The 20,916-nt window shown below is 41.6% G+C and overlaps 1 protein-coding gene across 1 annotated transcript in view; it reads right to left on the bottom strand.

Moving 5' to 3' along the window:
• Positions 1-3,610: 3,610 nt before the first annotated feature.
• The window catches only part of CPS1 (carbamoyl-phosphate synthase 1), a 92,457-nt gene continuing 75,151 nt past the window's right edge, over positions 3,611-20,916 (bottom strand). Inside the window, exons 31-38 of the mRNA XM_021532591.3 lie at positions 19,767-19,856; positions 18,319-18,489; positions 15,601-15,675; positions 12,722-12,820; positions 6,828-6,887; positions 5,797-5,909; positions 5,092-5,221; positions 3,611-3,810 (exon numbers count right to left, since the gene is read on the bottom strand). Coding sequence (XP_021388266.2) covers positions 3,712-3,810; positions 5,092-5,221; positions 5,797-5,909; positions 6,828-6,887; positions 12,722-12,820; positions 15,601-15,675; positions 18,319-18,489; positions 19,767-19,856 — 837 coding nt within the window. The 3' untranslated portion in view covers positions 3,611-3,711. The remainder of the gene's footprint in view (positions 3,811-5,091; positions 5,222-5,796; positions 5,910-6,827; positions 6,888-12,721; positions 12,821-15,600; positions 15,676-18,318; positions 18,490-19,766; positions 19,857-20,916) is intronic.

Genomic DNA, 20,916 nt, shown 5'->3' with positions numbered 1-20,916 from the left:
AGAGCTCTATCAGGAAAGCAGAAAGTGGTACTGCTAAATTGTCTAATCTCTTGCAGTCTTTTCTTTTTTGCTTTCACCAAGCCAAACTATCCCAGCCTTGCTACTAACCTGTGCAGGGGCTGCCTGAACAATCCCCAAGTGATTTAAAGCTGCTAACTTCAGAAGAGTAAAGCCAGGAAGGTGATCAACTGGAGAAAGAGCCTGACTTCAATATTCAACAGTGTCTCCTGGGAAATCAAGCCTCCAGAGCTTCCCATCATTCAGCACACTTGGAGAGCCACCCTCCAAAGTCTGCTCAGCAGACTGACTTACTGAGAAAAAAAAAAAAAAACCACTGTTCCTAAAAATTAGTTCCCTTTATATTTCATCACGGCTCTTGTCACCATTTCTTGTGCTTATCTCAAAAGTTGTGCTTTGTACTGTCTCTTATACCTTCATGAATCTCTTTTATCAGCTCTCTTTTAAGACAGTAAAAAAGAGTAAAATTATTTGAGTGCTCGTAGATTAGGATATTTCTTAACTCTGAACAGCCTCCTCTTTCATCTGTCATTGTCAACCTCCCCAAGATTAATAAGAAAAAGACATTTGTAAGAGAGAATCCGTTGAGAGCAGAGATGAGATTGGTACAAAGGATACTAATTGTAACTTTTTTTTAGCACTACATTGATCCCAACAGCTGTAGATACTTAAAAATCTTTTCCTATAGTGTCTGCACAAAAAAAAAAGAAAGGCATAGCAAGAAAAAAATTCAGCCAAGCATCCCTGTCGGCCTGAAGTAAGCTTGAGGATGATTTCTTGACTTCTTCTGACCATGACAGAAGTTGGAGTTTCATCTTGCATCAGTCAGAGCAACAGGGAGGGAGGGGAGGAGACACCAAAAGGAGATGGAGCAAAGGCAGCAGAGGGGATGGTGTGTGTACAGAGGGGGGGAAAGGGCCCAGTGTTTAGCACCAGCAGCAAAATATTAACATTACTGCATAATTACAGAGTACTCAGAGTGTGTTCAGCCCTGGTGTGTTTTTCTACAGGATTCCACTCCAGCTGTATGGCCACCAAAGAAGCTGTGGATTAAGTACCTGCAGCTGCTGCAGCAACAGGAATGTATGTACAAGTACACATAGACACACCCACACTGCCAGCTAACTGGCACAGGAATACTTGTTTACAAAGTTGAATTAATAGCAAAGTTTTCCTATTTTACCAGAAGTGGCAGCCCCTTTATAAAAGTTCCCATCTCTCCAATATTTGTTATCCCACTGCTCCATCCTCTGTCCCCTCACTTGTATTTCACAGGTAAAGAAGACTTAAAAAAAGAAGGGCAGAATCCTGGCCATGCAGAATTTAAGAATGAGTAGCTGTCCAATCCAGGCATTTTTTTCATTTTCAACTCATAAGGTGAATGACAAAATAAAAGCAGAAGAACAAGAGAATACAGATGTTTTAAGATATTGCTTTTTTCTCTACTAGAGGTGAAATCAGGGTGGGTGGATGAGATGACACCAGCTGTTAACGGGATTTTTGCCACTGAAAAAATATGTGCAGGTTGCCTTTAGAGTGTTGCTTCATTAACCACCATTAGTCACTCATTTCACAACTGAAAGGGTGAACAATTGATGCCTTTGGGCTCTCCTGGAGTTTTGGTTGGTTTGGGGGTTGCTGTTGTGAGTTTTTCTAATAACATTTCTACTCTACAAGTGCAAAGCTCTCCCTGTGCACAGCAGGGTTGTGTTCATCACAAAATATAGTACTGAAGAAATATCATGAAAAGAGCACTTGGGATGGCAACTAGAAATAAAGTCTGGCTCAAAAAATTGGTCTTGGCAGTTGACACCTAGGGGTCAGAGTGTCCCTGAGTAACTAAAGGTATCACAGACTCTGCTCATACCTTTGCTCATATCAGTAACAGCTCTCATCAGATTTTATATCCTTCCTGATATGTTTCAGCATTAATTAAAAAAAAAAAACAAACAAAAAAAACCCAAACCAAATAAAAAAAAAAAAAAAAAAAAAAAAACCAAACAAAAAAAAAAAAAAAAAAAAAAAAAAAAAAAAAACAGAAAACCTCCACACCCTGATTCTCTCTCCACACTCAAAGCTTCTTGGGACTCAAGGGAACTTGGGAGCACACACAGGAAGCAGCCCAGGTGTGCTCATCTCATCCACACCACCCTAAGGGCAATATTTGCAGCAGTGGAGTGATAGCTTCAAAAAGCACTGCTAGGTGGCAGCCAGCTCCACCACCAGATATCCAGCACCAGAGGAAGCAGTACTTCTTGGCAGGGCCTGCAGGTATTGAGGGATATATAAGAAGTAGGTACCTAAATCTAGCAGATTTGGAATCCCAGGCAGGCAGAGTGTGGCTGGAAGAAAACATTCCACTTCAGTTTTGCAAATATCAGAGAAGTTGTCCAGCTTTGGACACTCCCAGCTCCTGGGGGTGCTGTGTACACACCGCAGCACAGGCAGAGCATGACTGACACGTGTTCCTTTGTGGGAATCCAGGGCTTCCCTCTGGCTGCCCTGGCAGGTCTGGGACTCTGGCAGGGATCAGGAACCCCCCTGGACAGAGCCCCCAGAGACACTGGCTGTGATCTCTGTCCATGGAAAAGAGTTTGCAATCTTACAGGATGAATTACCAGCTCTGAGTGTTTGATATAAGTAATAATTAAGTGTGGCACGGGTGCAAAAGTAAAATTTTAGGATTCTAGATAAGGGGTCCAAAGGGGACATGATGAAGGAAATTGGGTGTGTCTTGTCCTTTTTCTCCTTCTTCATGCCCTCCATGTTTCACTGTGGTGTTGGCATTGTTCTGTTGGTTCAGGCTGGGGACACACTGTCCAACGTAGGTGACAGATATTGGCACGTTATTGTAAATCCAGCCCAGGGAGTTTCTGGTATTTAATGTTTGTAACATCCCACTGAGGGCAGAGCCCCACACACTGCCCTGCAGGACAGAGCTGGGCAGGGCAGCAGAACATGTTAGAGATAAACAGAATAAACAACCTTGAAACCAGCACAGACCAATGATGGCTCCTTCTCTGGCAGCGGGGCAGAGAGACAGAGACTTTCTACAGTCTCAGAATCATCAATGCCACAGATTCCAACATTCCTTATCTAGTCCAGGTTTAGAGAAAGCACTGCATGTGCTGCTGGCCACAGAGCTGCTGAGGTCTTTTACCATGCAGACAGCCAAGGATAACACATCCCACATGTTACAGTGGGGATCTACTCCACAGACAGCAGCTGGAGGTGAAAAAGCAGAAGAGAAGGTGGAATGGAAACTAAAGGGTCATTTAACTAGGAGGGGGTAAAGCACTGCAACACTTTCACTTCATTTTCAAAGGATTTGATTTTAATGCCCACAATCAAGGCACAAAGTGTTGGACAGCAACATGTGGGAAGTCTTTGGGGAGTTCTCCCCTTTTGAAGGCAGAAGCAAGGCTGAGAAAGAGTATGATACAGGGAGAGCCACCTGAATTCACAATATTGAATGAGATTGTAAAAAATAGTAATGATAATAGCCTGAAGGACTGAGCAGAACTTGGAAGCAATTCTAGGACACACACATGCAGCCTTTTTCTCCCATCAAATCTGAAGGCTGAAAAAGACCAAACAAAAGCAAAAGACATGGAAAGATGGTGAGGTGGATGATCTGAAATCCATTCTCTTCTGAGGCACCAGAAGCAGTAAGACTGCAGGCTGGAGAGAGTTCTATGCAGCGTTTCCATTGTCAGTCTGTCTGTAGTGAAAGAGACTCCTGGAGTCCAATTTTCCAGAGTATTTGAGAGTTTCAGCAAAAAGCTTTGTCACCTGTCAATACAAAGCAGAGCAGGAGTGAGCATTGCAAAGGCTGCATGACAGAGCAGGCTCCACACTTCTGCTCTGCCACCCTGAAACTTCCTGGTGCAGGTGCAGCCCTTGAGTTCGTCCAAATCAATACCAATTTCAAGGTGGCTGGGCACAGGAGCTGACTCCAGCCCTCTGGAGCCTGAGTGTCCAGCTGCAGAGATGTACATGTGCCCAGGCTTCCTTTGCAAGACAGCTCTGTCCCATGAGAGCTGTTGTTTCTGCTGCAGCCCAAATGGAAAGAGAACCAGGGTTGTTTTCCTCTCTCAAACACAGAGATTAAAAGCCTACAATCCAAACAGTTCAGTGAAAGGCATCAAGCAGGTGTGATTATAAATTTTGGATGGGGACCCTTGTTGTGGTTGTCAGAACGTGTTTTGCTAGTAGGCAAAGGATGCATCTGCAATGCCCCATTCCTGCTAATCATGCCTGGCCATTATCCTGTGAACCCTCAGCTTGTCATTCTCCCTGCCCTCCACTCACTCCAATCACAGCAGAAGATTTTGAACAGCTGGACACAAGTTCAAGTCACTGGGTTCCATGTCAGTGCCCACCCAAATCAGTGGGAGTTTGGCTGCTGTGCTTAATGAGAAGCAGATGAGGCTCTTTTGTGACAGTCAGAGCCACTTGCAAAGGAAGGCAAGGTACTGCTGGCAGCAGGAGTCCCCCTTTGCATTACCTAATATCTGCTCCCCATCAGTGTGTGAAGGGCTTTGTCAGGAACTACAAACCCATCATATCTGGCAACTGGGACTACAGGAGAACATCCAGCAATTCCACTTGGATGGCACTTCTGAACTGGACTGACCCAAGGATCACTCAAGAAAGCACAGCTACATCCTGCTGTAAGGTCTGAGGACCATACCAGGATAATATTCTACTAAAAGGTGCTTCCCATGCCTAATTTAAAGATGTTACATGCAATCCTGTGTGAGGTGTTTGCTCTGAAGTGAAAATGATGCAGCAAAAATTTCACCTGCACAGTGCAGGACTAAGGACTTCAGATTTTTTTTTTTTTTTTTTGGTTTGATTTGATTTGGTTTGGTTTTGTTTTACTCAGAGCAATGTTATTTTATATAGTAGCAAAAAGAAGGTGTATTTAAACCACGGTGTTGTCATGATTTTCAGATACATTATCTGTCAGAGATAATGAGGGTCCAAACAGACTGGAACCTACGGTCACAAGGGCTTGGAAGCTCTGCAGGCTCCTGTGTTTAAGAGGAGAAAGAACAATATGGGAAGTACCTTGAAGTTAGTGAGCAGAGCAATGCCACTGTCAATAGCCATCCTCCGGATCACATAATTATCATGGACAAACCTGGTGTTGCTGTTGGGCAGGTTAATCACCAGATCTATTTTCCCATCCCTCAGCAGCCTGGAGAGACAATGCACAAGACAGAATGACAGTGTCCTTCCTAATAAAAACCTCAAATGAATAGCACAGGCAAGCAGCTAAACAACACTGAAAAATGTAATTTGAGCTTAGTCTTTGCTCAAGAAACAAGGGTTGAGGGGTTAAGGCACTAAGCTTTATTCAGGATTTTGGATTTATTTCATTTCTAACCAGCAGTGCAAAGCAATATTCAGCCTTGTTACACCTCAGCAAAAGTGAGATGTTTATTTAGCCTTTTAATGACAGCCAGTCATACCTCAGTTAAAGGCATGACTGACTGTCATTTAAAGGTTAAATATTTAGCTTTCATGTATCCTTGTATGAAAATATAACATGGAGTAATACATCTAAGCCATACTAAACAGGACTGTTCAATGAGATTTTCATTAAGCTGAAACCTCCCTGCTGTTGCAACTCCAGACAGAATCAGATAAACCAAAACCTTTGAATTCAAAGTCCCATTAAATCCCTACCATTGATCTCAACAGGACCAGCAATTTGCCCCTTGCATTTGCTGTTCTGGATTGCAAACACACATTTGACAAGGTGGGTCTTACCTCCTGACTGAAGGGAGGCTCAGACTCTGGCTCTCCTGTGATGGCCACGCCACAGGATTTGCTGGGATGCCATTAGCACTGAGCCAGGCTGAGGTTGCTTCTGTGGCATAAAGCTGTCCCAGGAAGAAAAGGGATATTTACTATGTACTTCACAACACCAAAACTCTTCACTGAACTCATGTGGGCCTGACCCAACACATAGCCTTGTTGTCAGAGATGATTTTGGAGAGCATTTTTCATAAGAAGGGTGTCTCTCCATATAGAGAGACACACAGAGAACAGAATAACCTTCCCAACTTTCTGTTATCTGTGGTTTCCTGATGGATGATAGTCAGTGAATGCTAGTAGCACTTCCAGAAGCAGTGAAATGTCTTAGGAAAACCTAAATCCATGTGGCTTTCAGTAGGGCTTAAGTTCAATCACTTGTAATTTTTCTGCCATGTTTATTTTCTTTTTAACTATTTATTTTCTTTTTAACTTTTCTTTTTAACTATTTATTTTCTTTTTAACTTAGCCTAGTGCTAAGTTTTGAAAAGCAGAGCTCTCACCAATCTTCTGGGGCTGTGCTGCTTTTCCACAGAGATGTGGATGCAAAATAATACAGAGGAGTTACAAGAGTGATGCAAACACCACAAAGTTCATGTATCTGCAGCTTGTATCACTGAAAATGCAGCACTATACAGATATACTCCATACAAAAGGTCTTGCCTTCCTTGTCTCCTGCCATACAAGGCATCCCATTGGCATTTTTACTTCTTGGAGAAGCTAGGGGAGTGTGTTTTGCCATCTCAGCTGCAGGCTGATAACAGAGCCAGGGTTGTTCCTGCCCTCATGACAGACCCATATGCTCAATTAAACAAACATAAAAACTTTTAATTGGGTGGTATCTGCTGACTTCACAGATCACTCAGCTAAAAATCCCTGTTGTACATTGAAAACACCCTCCAAAGAAACTCCAACATTCCTGTAGCAGGCTGAGGACATTTGAGATTTTGAAAACTCTCCAGCTTTAACTAAGTGGAACCACCTACCTTGAAGCCTTGCTCATGCAGTAGTTCTGCTACACTGAGGAATCTGGGGCGGAAGGACTTCTGAAAAAGGAAATTTTTTGATATAGCACCAAAGGCAGGATTTGGAACAGTACATTTTTGGGAAACATGAAGCTCATCCACACTGCTAAGAGGTAGATACACCTTTCTGTGCTGAAATGTCTGCATGTGCATGTACAGCACCATTCCCAAGAAAACTGGATCCTGAAGCCCAAGTGACTCTGAACTAAGACATACTGTATTACACTAGAATAAGTGTTCCCATACTAAGTCAGACTGCAACCACTAAAGAGTTACTATTCTATATTAAATGCAATTGCCTTCTCAAATACACCAACTAGAGTCTCCTCAGTTCTTAATTAAATATATTTTCAATCATTGCTCAAACACTTGTCTTCTCTTCTGGCAGATAACATATATGGATGGCTTTGGGTTGCCTCTGGTGCTCTGTTTGCACATTCACACAAATAAGAGCTTGTGTATGTGTGAGTTCATCTCTAAGTCCTGTGGGTATCTGGAAATTGAGTCAGGAGCCTGGGATGCCATATTCCCATGAGGACCTGAGTGCCTGACTTACAGCACCTTTGAAAGCTTGTCTTATAATTCGTTATCCAGACTCAACATCATTTAGATGGGTACAACCACCTCCTGTAGACATCTGCACTGGAACAAGCTGTTTTAGAGTAACAGATGAGGGAAAGTATCAGCCTAAGTATCTTTGGGATGTTGAACAGCAAATATCAGATGCAACAAATGCCCCTCACTCCCAAGGCAAGCCAAACTTTGCTTTTAACCTTAGCCTGGTCTGGTCTTACACACATTTGCAAGTAAGATTATTAAAAGCTCTCTTGTTCCTGCTGGAGCTACTGATAGCTTAACCTTTATGGATGAGAGAGCAATATCCTGAAGGGTCAACAATTTCCTAAGAAGAAAAGGACTAAGCAGGGTTTTTTTTTTCCTGAGCACTCATTCTGAAAGCCATCTCATTCTGTACATTAGCTGGAAAATATAAATATATAGTGTGACAGGGTTGGCAGCTTCCCAGTCAGAGAGAATGGTTCTGCCTTCTGGTCAGGGGTGTTGGCTTTCACAACAGCATTATAAACTTCTATCAAACATGTACTGAACACTTGTGACACATAAAACAGCCTCTCTGTGAAAAGAAATTACAGCTGTCAGCTTGCATTGGAGCAGCCTCAGATTTACAAGCTGGCTGAAATAACCTGTGCAAGAAACCATTAGTTACTAAAGGTGAAAAGTACAAGCAGATTTACTTAGTCAAAGGTATTTATTGTAGGAGAATTGCATTTTTTTTCCTTTATCTGAAAAGTTCCATTTCTTATAACCCCTCATGCTTTCCAGCAAGCATTGCTATTTGTAAAGGACTACATCCTTAGTTCATTCAATACAGCTACATCAGCTCTCACTGAGATCCAGCTCAAAATTAAACCAACTCATCTCCTGTGATAGTCTTGAATTCTCTATCCAAATCCGCAATGGAGGATGCAAAAATTCTGGTATGTAAGGAACCAAGCCAGAAGGTTACCTTGAAACAACAGACTTGAAGTGCCAGGATTTAAAAATAAAATATTCTATTAATGCTTTCTGCATCTTGTGGTCACTAGCATAAATTTAAGACAGATGCACTCTATCCCAGAGATATCACCGAATAGGCCAATCAGAAAAGAAAAAAAAAACCTAACTTTTCAACTCCTTTTGCATAAAATATAAATTATTTAATGGCCAACTCAGGGTTTCAGCATCACAGATTTCTCCAGACTATGGGAAGAGGTAGGTTATCAGGTGACATAAACTGACAGAGTTTCATTTGTCTAACATGGAAGTCACACTCCATCTACCCTGGAAGAGCATCAGACCTCTCAGACCCTGGGGACCTGAGCAGTGTCACTGTGCAGTGACCCTGTGCAGTGTCACTGAGTGCTCTCAGCTGAAGGACAGCAGGCTCACAGTCCCCAGCAGCTGCCCAGCCTGCCTTGTGCTGTCCCCTGGATGTCAAGGAGCACTCCCCTGCCTGACCTTGGGATGGTAGCTTGGCTCCCTCCAGCATGGCAGCAGGAGGATTCCCTCTGGAACTGCACACCAGTCTGGCAGCTCCCAGCAAGGTGGGGTCATTGCTGGGCGTCCTGGGCTCACTTTGGACTGCAGATCACAGCAGTACCATTTGACTCTTGATTTGCAAAACACCCCAGAAACATTTGCAAGGAAAGCAAGATCTTCCTCTCTACTCCTGTTAACTATATCCATTCGACTTTTACCTTCAAGAAGGTAGTGTCCTCTAACCTCAACATGATTAATAGCAAAGGTATAAATGTGCAGCATACCAAATCACTGAAATATAAGCCTAGCTGCTTTGGAGAGAAGCAGAATTCAAGACCATTTTGCTTCTTATTTCTCTCTCTGCAACAGATAAAAATCCAGTCTAAAACTCAGAGCAAGGTGCTAGTCATGAAGCAATGAAGCCTTCAAAATTGGTGTGTGCTTTGAGCTCACCATCTACTGCAGGTGAATCACAGCATCTTCCTCAGGGACAACCAGGGGAGCTTGTGTGTGTGCTCTGTGCACCAGAACAGGTTGCAGAAATCACCCTGTCATTTGGAAACACTTAGTGATGGTTGAGAGAGGCCATGTGCTATTTTTCCTTCTGAGACTCTGTTTCCCTGTGAGGATACCCCAGCAGTTTTGCCTGTACAAGGCAGGTGGGCTCATGCTTGTGATTGAAACAAGGACAGTGCTGGGGCTCACAGCTGGCCTGATGCCTCATTCCTTGTGCCTCTTATTTCTGCAGTGAGGGGCTCCCCTTTTTTCCAGCCAAATACTCATAGACTTAGAGTCTACATGCCAGGTGAAGGTCAACACTTCAACCTTCCCTTCCCACAGGGCTTTATTTCCCCTCTGTTTCAAAGCAGACCATTGAAAAGTACATAGGTGACAATCTCCAGACTGGGGAGGGGGCAATACCTGGTTCTCAGAATCAGCTTTATGCCTCTTGATTTGGAGTTTAATTATAGAAGAAATATGCTGAGATGCAGAGAGATCTTAAAGTGATTGATCTGTTGTTTTTAAGTTTCTTTTGCAAGAAAATAAACTGTAAACCACTCATTAAAAAGACAGAATGATATTACTTTTAAAAGGTTTGTGGAGTTGAGCTTTGGGCTTTGTTTTATCTTTTCCTTTTCCCTTCTTTTTTATTCCTAACACCTTTGTAGAAAGAACATTTGGCTCAGTTAAACAGCTACTGACACAGAACTTGCATAAATGCTTTCTACAGCTAAAATGACTTTCTTTTCTGCCCATTCCACTTTAGCTGGTATCTGGAAAATACACTTAAATTTTAAACACTGGTCTCCCTCCTTTTTTCTCCTCCTGGCTTTGCTTTTCTCCTTTTTAAAATGCTGTTTTAAAATATGCAGTATATACAATAGACATACAGTATCAACTGCACAGAGTTTCATAGTGAACTTCTAAACTTTGCCTAGGTAGCAAGCAATTTTTCTGCTAATTAGAGGTAACTTTGAGCAACTGCCTCCATCCCCAGATGTGTGTATATATGTTGACATTTAAGGACTCAGCAGTAATCCTTGTTAGCAGAAGTCATGTTCCTCTCTGGCCACTTTTCACACTCTTCCCTCACATCATCTGCTGGCACAAACAGCCAAAGACATTTTTCACACCCCAGCTGTCTGACAGGAAAATTCATCTATTCTATGTTTTTTGTTTTATCAGCTTTATGCAATCATGTAGAGCATCAGCTTATTGCAAGCACAATGTGAAAATGGCAGGAAGCAATCAGATGGTTTTCTGGGGCCCAAGAATGTTCTAGTTGTATTGGAAGTGCATGAATTTTTGAGGAACATGCATACATCCCAAAGTTTACAAGTGTCTCTGATTTCAGCACCTCATGCAGTCAGTTATTCTTTGATAAAGAACCAAAACCTTTTTTCCTTTTCTGCCTAGCTCCCTGTTCATCCTGAAACACACAACCTCCTTGCTGATCCAGGCCTGTAAAAAGGGCAGGGCTGTTCCTAGGGAAAATCCACCAGGAACTTCCTCACATAAAGGCTCTTTGCAGAGCCCAATGCACTGGAGAGCATTCCCATAATGAATCATTTAAAATCTGTCACACTGAGCAGCTAAACCCTAAAACCCAGTGGACCTGCAGAGTCTGCATCCAAGAGACAATCCCTTCGAGGAGGTAGCTCTGGCAAAGTGTGGAAACCAGAAACATCACTGCTAAAATGTACAATTGGCTCTTTTCTGAGTTACTTCTGGCTCACAGGAGCTGTAGGGTAGGCAACAAGACTGGCTGTGCACACTCATCAAACAGGCAAAGGATGATGGCAGAAAAGTGGGGGCAAGGGTGAAGGCTTGTCAGAAATGATACAACTCCTAAAGTTTTAAAGGAACTTCAGTCAAGGGTTTGTCTGCTTTTGACAAAGGGATAGGGAATTGGGGTTTCTCTTCAAAAGACTTCACCAGGGGTTTGAGTTTCACTGTGTGAGATCTGATGGGCTTCAATCAACAAAAAGAAGATTCCTAGGTTCTGAGAGTTTAACGCCTACAGACTGGAAGTAGCCAGAAGATACAGAGAAGATTAATGGACATTAATAGACATTACCCCCTGATGTGGCTGGAGATACCTGGTCTGGGAAGAGAGTGATAAGAGAACCAAAGAATGAGAACTAGATTAGCATTGAAGGGGAAGGAATCAATAACAAATAGAAGACTGGATTCTAAAGATTCTGTAATGTAGAACCAATGAAGGAGAATTTCTTGGGGGTTTTTATGTGAAAAACCTGGTAAAGAACTCTGTGTAATGGAATGATTTCCACTGCACAACCTGGGCAAGTGTGGATGGAATGATTTCTATAGCACATCCTAGCCAGAATAAAAACATGGCCAGAATAAAGTACTGCCTGATTCTCATTAAAAGATGTTGTTGGAGAATTTCTTCTATTGCCACAGATTTGGTGGCAGACTGATGTCCTTTAACCCCTTGCCCCACTGCACTTGAGTCCATTCCCATTGTGACTCCAGTGAGGAGAGGGATGTGACAGTGCCATACCTGAGGAGGCCTCACAGGCCAACAGTTTACACCAATAACCAGCCCAACAACATCAGCTTTTCTGCACTGTCAATGATGCTACAGCTCTGCTGGAAGGAAACTTGTGCCTTCATGGGGAAACCTAGCAGATCCAACTTTGCAGCACGGAGACTGTCTCCCTGTTTGGGAGGTTTGGAGGAGAATGGGTTTGAAAAGGGCAAGAAGCAATGCACAGATGGAGGGAGCTCATATGATTGGAAAGTCACATAGCCAGGGCTCCCACTGTGCGGGAGCACAGAGTACAACTGGGTTCTGGTTGAGATGTTTCTCTGAACTGACCATCTACAGCCTTTGCTCCCCCAGAAGCATCTCTTAGACCTCTCTGATCCCAAGTCTCTGCTTGCAGCCATCCCCAAGGGCTTCCCACAGCAAACTTCTGGTTCTTCTATCTCCTCAGAGGGATTGCCTCTCAGATGCAGATTCTGCAGGTGCCCTGACTCCATGCTAGACTAAAGCTTGCATTTTAGGGTTTCACCTCTTGCTATCAGCACTGAAAGTTGCTCTCTGTGACAGAAGAAACTTCTGTAGTTGTCAGTAGAAACTATCAGGAGATAGAGGGAAAACCCACCAGACCAGCCTTGTTGAATCCAGTAGAGATCTCCCCATGGTGTTTGTTCCTCACTGTCACACTGCACTTCAGGATGAAATGCAGAAAAACACATTTAAGCCATAAAGCCACATGAATTAAAACAAGGCTAAAGCAACTGAGTTCCTCTGTGTTGGTCCTTTCTAAGCTCTGACTTTTAGGACTCACCTGGATTCCAATCAAAATTCCTTCCTTAGGAAATGTAAACCCTGTGGCAAGCAGAGCCTTCTGGAAGGCAGAGTACACGTCCTCCCCGAAGCATGCAACCTGCAGAAAGGCACAAAGAATGCATGAGGGGAAAACCAAAAACATTGCTTTAAAAAGAAACAGGAATGACATTTTCAAAGAGGATCTTTTGTTTCTGTGTTAAAAAGACAGACTGCTTTGCATGGAGCCTGCAGGCACAGGGAACAGAACAAATCATTGCAGACAAATCTCATAATTTTAATGAAGCAATAATGGAGGAATAAGCAACACTTGTTTCAAACAGCACACCAAGGAGTAACAATTGATTCTGCTAAGTTATTGGGATGCTGTACACAGACTGCTCCAATGTTTGGGATTGCACTGCAAATTATTTAACATTATAGAATTCTTGGACCCAGTGAGAGCTGTGCACAGAGGCACGTTCTTCTGTGTGCCTGCAAAGCAGGGTAAGGCAGTGTTTGTGCTCTTGTGTACTCCTGGCATTTCTTGTGAAGGAAAGCTACAAGATATAAAGATGCTTTTCCATTAAAAGGTCACAGATGACCAAAATTCAAGTAAAATTTTAGTATTTACTTAAGAACAAAGCAATCAGGCCAATTCATAATAACTTACTTTAAATAAATTGTAATTCTAAAGAAACAGTTGAGGAAGAAAACAGCAAGAATCATTTAGCAGCTCTCCAGCTTTCAGAACTGGATGTGGAGCTCAGGTGCTTACTGACTATCATATGATAACAATCTTCTGAAAGAGCTCAACTGTTCCCAACCAAAATTTGGAATTCTGGTGACAAAAAGAGGAATGCATGAGCTTTTGTGAAAGTTTAAAAAAATAAAAACCAACCAACCAATGTTCACTTTTTCTGGTCAGCTCCACACTTGTTGAAAAACAATCAGAACAGAAATTGTCACTGATTTTTCTCTGTGAAATAACAAATCTACCAACATATAGAAATGGGATAAATGAGCTGCTTGAGAATTGCTCTCCCATTTTCCCCTTATGGTCCCTTCCCATCTCAGAGTGAGCCCTCATATTCATGGTCTCACCATGGTGAGCAGAAACCAGTATTTCATTAAAAATAAATTTTGATTTGCCACATCTACTGAAATAAAAAAAAAAAAGAGCAACTAAACAAACAAAAATCCCCAAAGGAAGGGATAAAAAAAGTCATGACAACATGATATATTCTATGTGTTTCTACATATTCTATATTCCTGGACTTTTTAGGGTGACAGACAGACCATCCCTTGTAGGCTCTCCAGCCTGCCAGGAGAGGTTTATCATTATGGCATGGTCCACAAACACAATACTCAAAGGGACCCCCAGCACTGTCTTCTCCTATTGTGTGAACCATGGCTTCCAGCAAAATAAATCTTTGCCAGACATATGTGACAAATTCATGCCCAGATCAAGCCATGTGTGTGAAAAATGTCTGTGAGGAATAACTGAGCTTTTTACCCAAAGCAAGTTATTATCCTTACTTCACTATAAGAAAGACTTTCATAACTGTCACACTTTATGGCATTTGTGAATATGGATCTTTCCAACTCATAAAAGTTAATAATCCCTCCTTTATGACTATGGTAATCTCTAACTCTGTATAAAGCCCAGAAAGATAATTCTTGTCCCTAGTTACATTTTTATTCTTTTTTTGGTGAAGAGATTGTCTCTGTGTTCTATTTTGTTCTGAAAATCAAGGAGTCACAGAAGTCACTTGACTTATTTCTGTCCATTAACTATACTGAAAGGAAATCTTCTGTAATACTGATTTCCAGCATATTATGAAGAGCAAAATAAAGTCATTCTGTCTGGAAAGATGTAGGAGAGCTAAGGCTCTTCTTACTTTCTATCTGGGTACTTTTCCATGCCAAAATGGTGTTTCCTAATGAAAGCAGCTCTTTTGGAGACACCCAAGCTCACATCCAACAGAGCAGCCCAGGATCTACCACCTGCCTAATGACGGTACAGCAGACTTAAGTCTGATCAAATTACCCCAGTGTTTAATCACTTTCCAAGAGGGTATTCTGGCCCAGAAGAAGATTATGCTACTGCAAGTCATTCAAGAAGTAACAGAACACATAACATTTAAATACCACTTGGTATCTATGGACACCCTTGATAGCTCAGCAATAACTCATGAAGAAACCTTTTGTGCCACGTGGGTCAGGTGATATGGATGGAAACCTGTGCCTGTGAGGCTGCTGGGCCTGGGCAGGAAGATGCCCAGCCCTGTGCCCTCACAGCATGCCAGAACCACAGCAGCAGCCATTCCAGCAGCACCTCACAGCCTGGCTACACAGAGAGTGGGGACTGCCCACAGACCCTGCAGCCATCACATTTTATTGTCTCTTTCTTTCATCTTGCACCTCAGGACATGCCTTGATGGTTATCAGCAGCAAGAGAACACCACACATTTTTGCTGCCTTTAAGCAACTGGCATGTCCCAAGTCCAAGCACTCATGCCCAGGGGTCTCCACGTCACTGCTGCAGCAAGTGTCCATGGGGCCTGGGAGCTGTCACCACCTGTTTTTCAGAAGCACGAGTCATAAAACAGCCACCCAGAAGCCAAGAACTCTCAAATAAACTCATTTCAGGCTATCACACCAACCAGGTCCTACTCAGGGAGCTGACATGCAGGTGAACAGGGACATCCAGTGGCTGAAAAAACTGGGTTTTCCAGGACATTGTGGGTTTTACAGCTAAGAAAGATGCTTTCAATTTTCTGAAGAAGCAGCAGATGCCATCATGATTCAGGCAGTAATAAGATCACTTTCAAAGATTCATGATGTTTAAAGTCAACTTGGTTTAAAAAATAAAAGAATAAAAGCAAATCTAAAAGATACCTCCCCAGTAGAGGCCATTTCACACCGGAGAACAGGGTCAGCATCTCTCAGCCTGGACCAGGAAAACATGGGGGCCTGGTGAAAGAAAGAGGCAGGAGTGAGAAAGAATAAAAATTGAATAATTTAAAAAATATATAAAAATTCCAACTATGCTTAGAAGTGACAGAAAGAGATGTGAATTTATCCAAAAAAAGCAGTGGTCAAGGCTGATAAGCAATGAACTATTTGGCAAAGTAGCTCAGCATCTCAGTGATGGACTGGAACAAATATTCCATGTATTCCACCAATAAATCAATCATCTGTCTCTTGCGTCCTGCTCACATTCCAGTGGTAGATTTTCAGTCAGTAGTAGCCAACTATCAGTATGATTTTAAGGGCACATTTTTAAATAAAAAGGCTGTGAAGCACTTAAGTCACAGAACAAGGATAGATACTATTGAATCCAGTTGTTTTTTCAGAGAATGCTGTTCTCTATTAAATGTTTCATTTGTAGAAATAAAACTATTCCATAAGAATGCAATTTTTTGGTACAAACAAGATGAAACTTTGCAAATTATTTCATATCTTCCCCCTCTCCCCATCCAGAAATACACATTTGTAATTTTTTCTCTTTATATGTTAATGTTAAGCCCCCGATCACTGTTTATTATTATAATCGCTATTATTATTATCATCTGAGGACTTAATTCACAGTTCTCTTGTCTCATTTGATCTTAAAATAAACATGGAGGGGAGGGAGGAAAAGAAAGTCTCTGTTAAAGAACCAATGACCACATGTAACAAACATTGAACAAATTTCTTACTACCGAGTAATTTTCTGGGAGGTTTCTCCACATCTTCAACTACTAATGGCATTTGCATAAAGGCAGCAAGATTTCTGCTTAGAAACAAATCTATTTTAAAATTTGAAGCCATAATTCTGTCCCTGGAGGTCTCCAAGGGTACCACTGAAGATAATACAGCTGCTGCTTCATGACACCTAACAATGACCAGTTAAAATAAGACAGGATAAATTCAAAAGGTTTCTCAAAAAATGTCATGTACCTTTGTGACTTTTAGATCAGTTCTATTTCCACTTTTAGTAAAGAAAAACTTTTTACAGTGGCCAACTCAAGCAGAGATACGGCACTCAAGATGGATTATTTTAATACATTTAATACATGAATTATTGTGGTAAGGTAAAAAGCAGCAAAGCCTTACACCACCTCCCCTAATTTTTATCTACCATGAACGTGAAAATGCATCATCATGAGCAGACTCTCTACTGCAACTAAACCCTATTTAAAACTTAGTCATTCTCTACCTAGGATTTAATCTTGGTCAGGCCCTGATACTTGCACCAGTCTGGAAGGAAACATGGCAAGACAATATTTGTCACTAAAGCTTAAACAGGGGTACTCAAATCCACAAAGGAGCAGCCATGCTGACAAAGAAAAAAGGAGTTTTGTATCTTCTCTTAAGAACTGCTGAAGAAAAAAGATCCTGTGTCCATGCAAATACTACTAGCAATAAATTGCAAGAGGATAGAAAATATGATGCATGAATAACAACAAACTGGGATGTTTGTCAAAGTTGAACATTTCCAAAGGTGTTAGCAAGTTTTATATTTGACAAATCCACACAGAACACAAGCAGTATAAAAAGCTTTGTAGGGAAGTTTTCAAGAATAAAGCTGGGTTTTCTGCTCTGTAGCCAGCATTCCCAGGAGACACAAAACTCTTTGCAGTTCAGCTAACAACAGTATAGAAGCCCCAGGTCTAAATAGTAGAAATGGACATAAATAAATTAGGCTCACAAAAAAAAAAAAAAAAAAAAACCACCACCCCACACACAAAAAAAAAAAAAAAAAAAACAACCTAACAGCAAAAAAAACTCCACAAACAACCTCAAGTTTGCATTTTGGATAATGCCTATCTGTGGCATCAAAATAAAATGTAAATATATATCTCTACTGGCTGGCTTGGGACATAATTTTGGCTTGTATTTTAATAGTTCTGAACATTTTACTAGTAGAAAGATGTTAGGCATTTTCTGCTTCCTCAGTTTTCACTTGCTATGGAAGCTATTAAAGCTTGAAAGTTTCTGTACAAAAAATTCTCATTATCCTTTGGATTTTCTGCACCACTGTTCTAGATTTTTTTATGATTACCTGATTTTTTTTCTTCAACTAAGCATTCAAAAATATCTACCATATATTTTTTTATGTTGGGTCCTATTCAAGCTTAGTAATTATGGAAAGTAAAATCTTGGCCTTACTGAAATCAAAGGATGCAAGGCTTTCATCCCTATTTTAACCAGTCGTGTATATAAAGGGGATTATGTGGATTTAACAGCCCATGTCCCAGGTCCTGCAGATAAAATGTGGGGGGCACCCACAACAAAAAGTTGTGCATGTCCAGACATGTATTACATAGTATTATGAAATAGCCTGAACTTCAGTGTTCAGCTGTGGAAGTGTAAACTTATTATGCAGTTCATAAACAGGATTCAGAGTAGGCTAGATACTAAAAATAAAGACTTGGTTTCACTGGATAATTATCATCTGATTTTTCTCTAAAGTTTCCAAACAGATTATCTTGACAGAAACTACAAAAGGTCAGTTTGACCTTTGGCCAATGAGTAAATTGTTTTCTCTGGGCATTAAAGTACTAATTGTATATTAATGTGTTATGTGCTGGCTCTGTGGTGGGGTTTCTGTGACTCTTTTGGAAACCATACCTTAATCCCAACATATCTGGATGGAAAAATGGGATGTTCCATTGTGGGGAGGGATGACTCATTAACCTGCTTCCCAATCATCACTTTAGTGGCCACATCAATGAAATCCACACCCAGACTCTTGGATACGAAGGGGAAGGACCGTGAGGCCCTCAGATTGCACTCTATCACCTGGTGGGATTGAAAAAAGAGAAATATCAGGGTCAGGCACTGTGTAGGGAAAAAATACATTGATTCATATTTTTTTAAAATCAGCCCTGAGTCCTCTTGGCAGACTTATTCTTCAGACTGTCAAATAAGAAACACAGAAATTGGGATCATTATTAAAACAGGGAAGAGGGGTGGGGAATGGTCAGATCTACAAGCAGCTGAGATCCCTCTCTGTTGTCTGAATATTAGAGGGGAGCCAGACTTCACTCAGAAAACGTGTTCTACTATATCCTAAGTTAATGTGCAAGAGGAAACAGATACACAGGCAGTAGGAACAACCTCTAGAGGTCCAACCTGTTCTTTTCCCATGGGGGTGGCACCTCCTGAATGACAGGACTGTCCTTACCGACTTCCCTCACCCACTTGTGGCAGCCATCCAGTCAGGCAAGGAGGCACCAAAGAAGTTCTGAGACATGCTGAGAAGCCACCTCGGAGTTCAAGAGCAGAAGAGGAATTGCTGCAAGTGACAATGGAGTGAAAGAGGGTAGAATAGTGAAGGTACAACTGAAAAGAAGAGGCTGTACAGAGAAAGACAGGCAATGTTGTGGGAAAGCAAGGAAGGAAAAACTCTGGTCTTTCCCTCTGGGGAGTTTTTGAATAACCATGTGTGAAACAGAGAAAAGGTGAAGAACAGTATGCACATTTAACTCAACTCATAGCCCAAACAGGATTTTTTACCAAGAATGCATCTCTTCTGTTTCCTGACAGGTTTTCTTCCTATTCACTGTATCCTCAGTCATACTCTGCTCACACTCTGACCTCCTTCCATTAGCAACAGAAAGCCAGCTGTTACCCAGAAAGGCTCACACATCTGCTATACTTCTGTTCCTAATAGCTATTAGGACTATTCAGATAACCATCCTAATAGCTTATAGTAAAGGTTTAAAACACTTACATTGTCTTGCTTTCTTTTCAATCCCTTTGAAGGCTTGATTCAACATCAGCATAGTTAAAGATGAGAGAAGACATTGGAGATCTAAAGGCTATGATATCCAGTACATGGGATGAAGTGCAGGACCCAGTGCTGCCCATCCTATTCCAAACTGGGAAGGGCAGCAGCCCACAGTGAAACAAAGCTGACAGACAAGCAAGCAGGCTCTCTTCACCCTCAGTGTGACCGTGGGTGGCACCAGCAAGCCCACAGCCTCTGCCAAGGCAGGTTATGTGCCCCAGCAGAGATGCAGGACCCACACACCCCAGCACAGCATGGGCCCTGCCACACTCACAGCAGCTCTTACCAGCACATTGCTGCCCTGCACCAAGAACTGGATGTTGAATGGACCAGAGATGGCAAAAGCCGTTGCAATCTTTTTTGTAGCAGCTTTTACCTGTTAAAAAAACAAATTTATAAAGTGTTAATGTGTGTATATAGAATAAATAATTAAGTTCCACAGAATAGAGAGCATCATGACAGTAAATCATTAGACTTGTGGATTTCTTTAAACATCATCTCTCTCTGCCTTGTTTTTTTCTCTATACCCACATTTTGACAATAGCACTATTTTAGAAGCAAACATGTTTAATTTCCCTAGTAACCAGGAGCCTGAAGTGACATTTGAGGGCAGAAATAAAAATCAGGATTTTGTGTGTGTGAGAAAGCAGAGGGGAGAAGGAGAAAAACAAAGAATCAAAGCCTTGCCCTGTAGTAATTCCTACACTGCACACTGGAGTCTTTATATCTTTCTTGGTGACATAATGAATGATGGTTTGTTATTTGAGAATAACTAAACAGTTTTATAAGTGTCCTGATAGTCTTTCACCTACATGTCTGTCCCATCACAGATCAGTGGGAGGTATCTGAGCAGGTACATTCTGGAGCAAACTGGGAGGAAAACTTTATTTCCCAGGTGGGTCAATACAAGGGTTTGAATAGCATTGCTCCAGGAGATGGCTATTTTCAGAAACAAGACTCTGGACATTCTTGGAAACAGAGCTGGAGCACAGATCAGTGCATTACAGCTTTTGCTGGCTTCCAAGCAAACCCCTATCAGGATGACATAAAGGGGCATGGCACATTTCATTTAAAAAATGCATCTTAACAACTAACTCTGTATCACAAGGTTTATTCTTGAAAGGGGAAAAAGTCAAGATTAGGTGAGGTTCATTCATCCTGATATTATTTTTGGAAAAGCAGACAGCTCAAAAGTCATACATCTGACATAATCATTTAAGTATTGTGGGAGAAAAGGAAGTGGAAAGAGAACCATGGATTATGTATGAATTAGACAATAATCTACTGCTACAGAAGCTGGTTCTAAACCAAGGAAACAAAAAAATCCTGTGGGTCTAAAAGTGTGCACTTCTACTGCTTAAATTCCTGGGATGCAGTTCAGATAATCAAGCCAATCATTCTTCACTTGCACACCACACTGGCCTTAGAAAAATCAT

Source organism: Lonchura striata, chromosome 8, assembly GCF_046129695.1.
Source record: "Lonchura striata isolate bLonStr1 chromosome 8, bLonStr1.mat, whole genome shotgun sequence".
Classification (NCBI taxonomy): Eukaryota; Metazoa; Chordata; class Aves; order Passeriformes; family Estrildidae; genus Lonchura; species Lonchura striata.
Note: the sequence above shows the minus strand (reverse complement) of the source record. Positions and strands in the feature narration are given on the sequence as shown.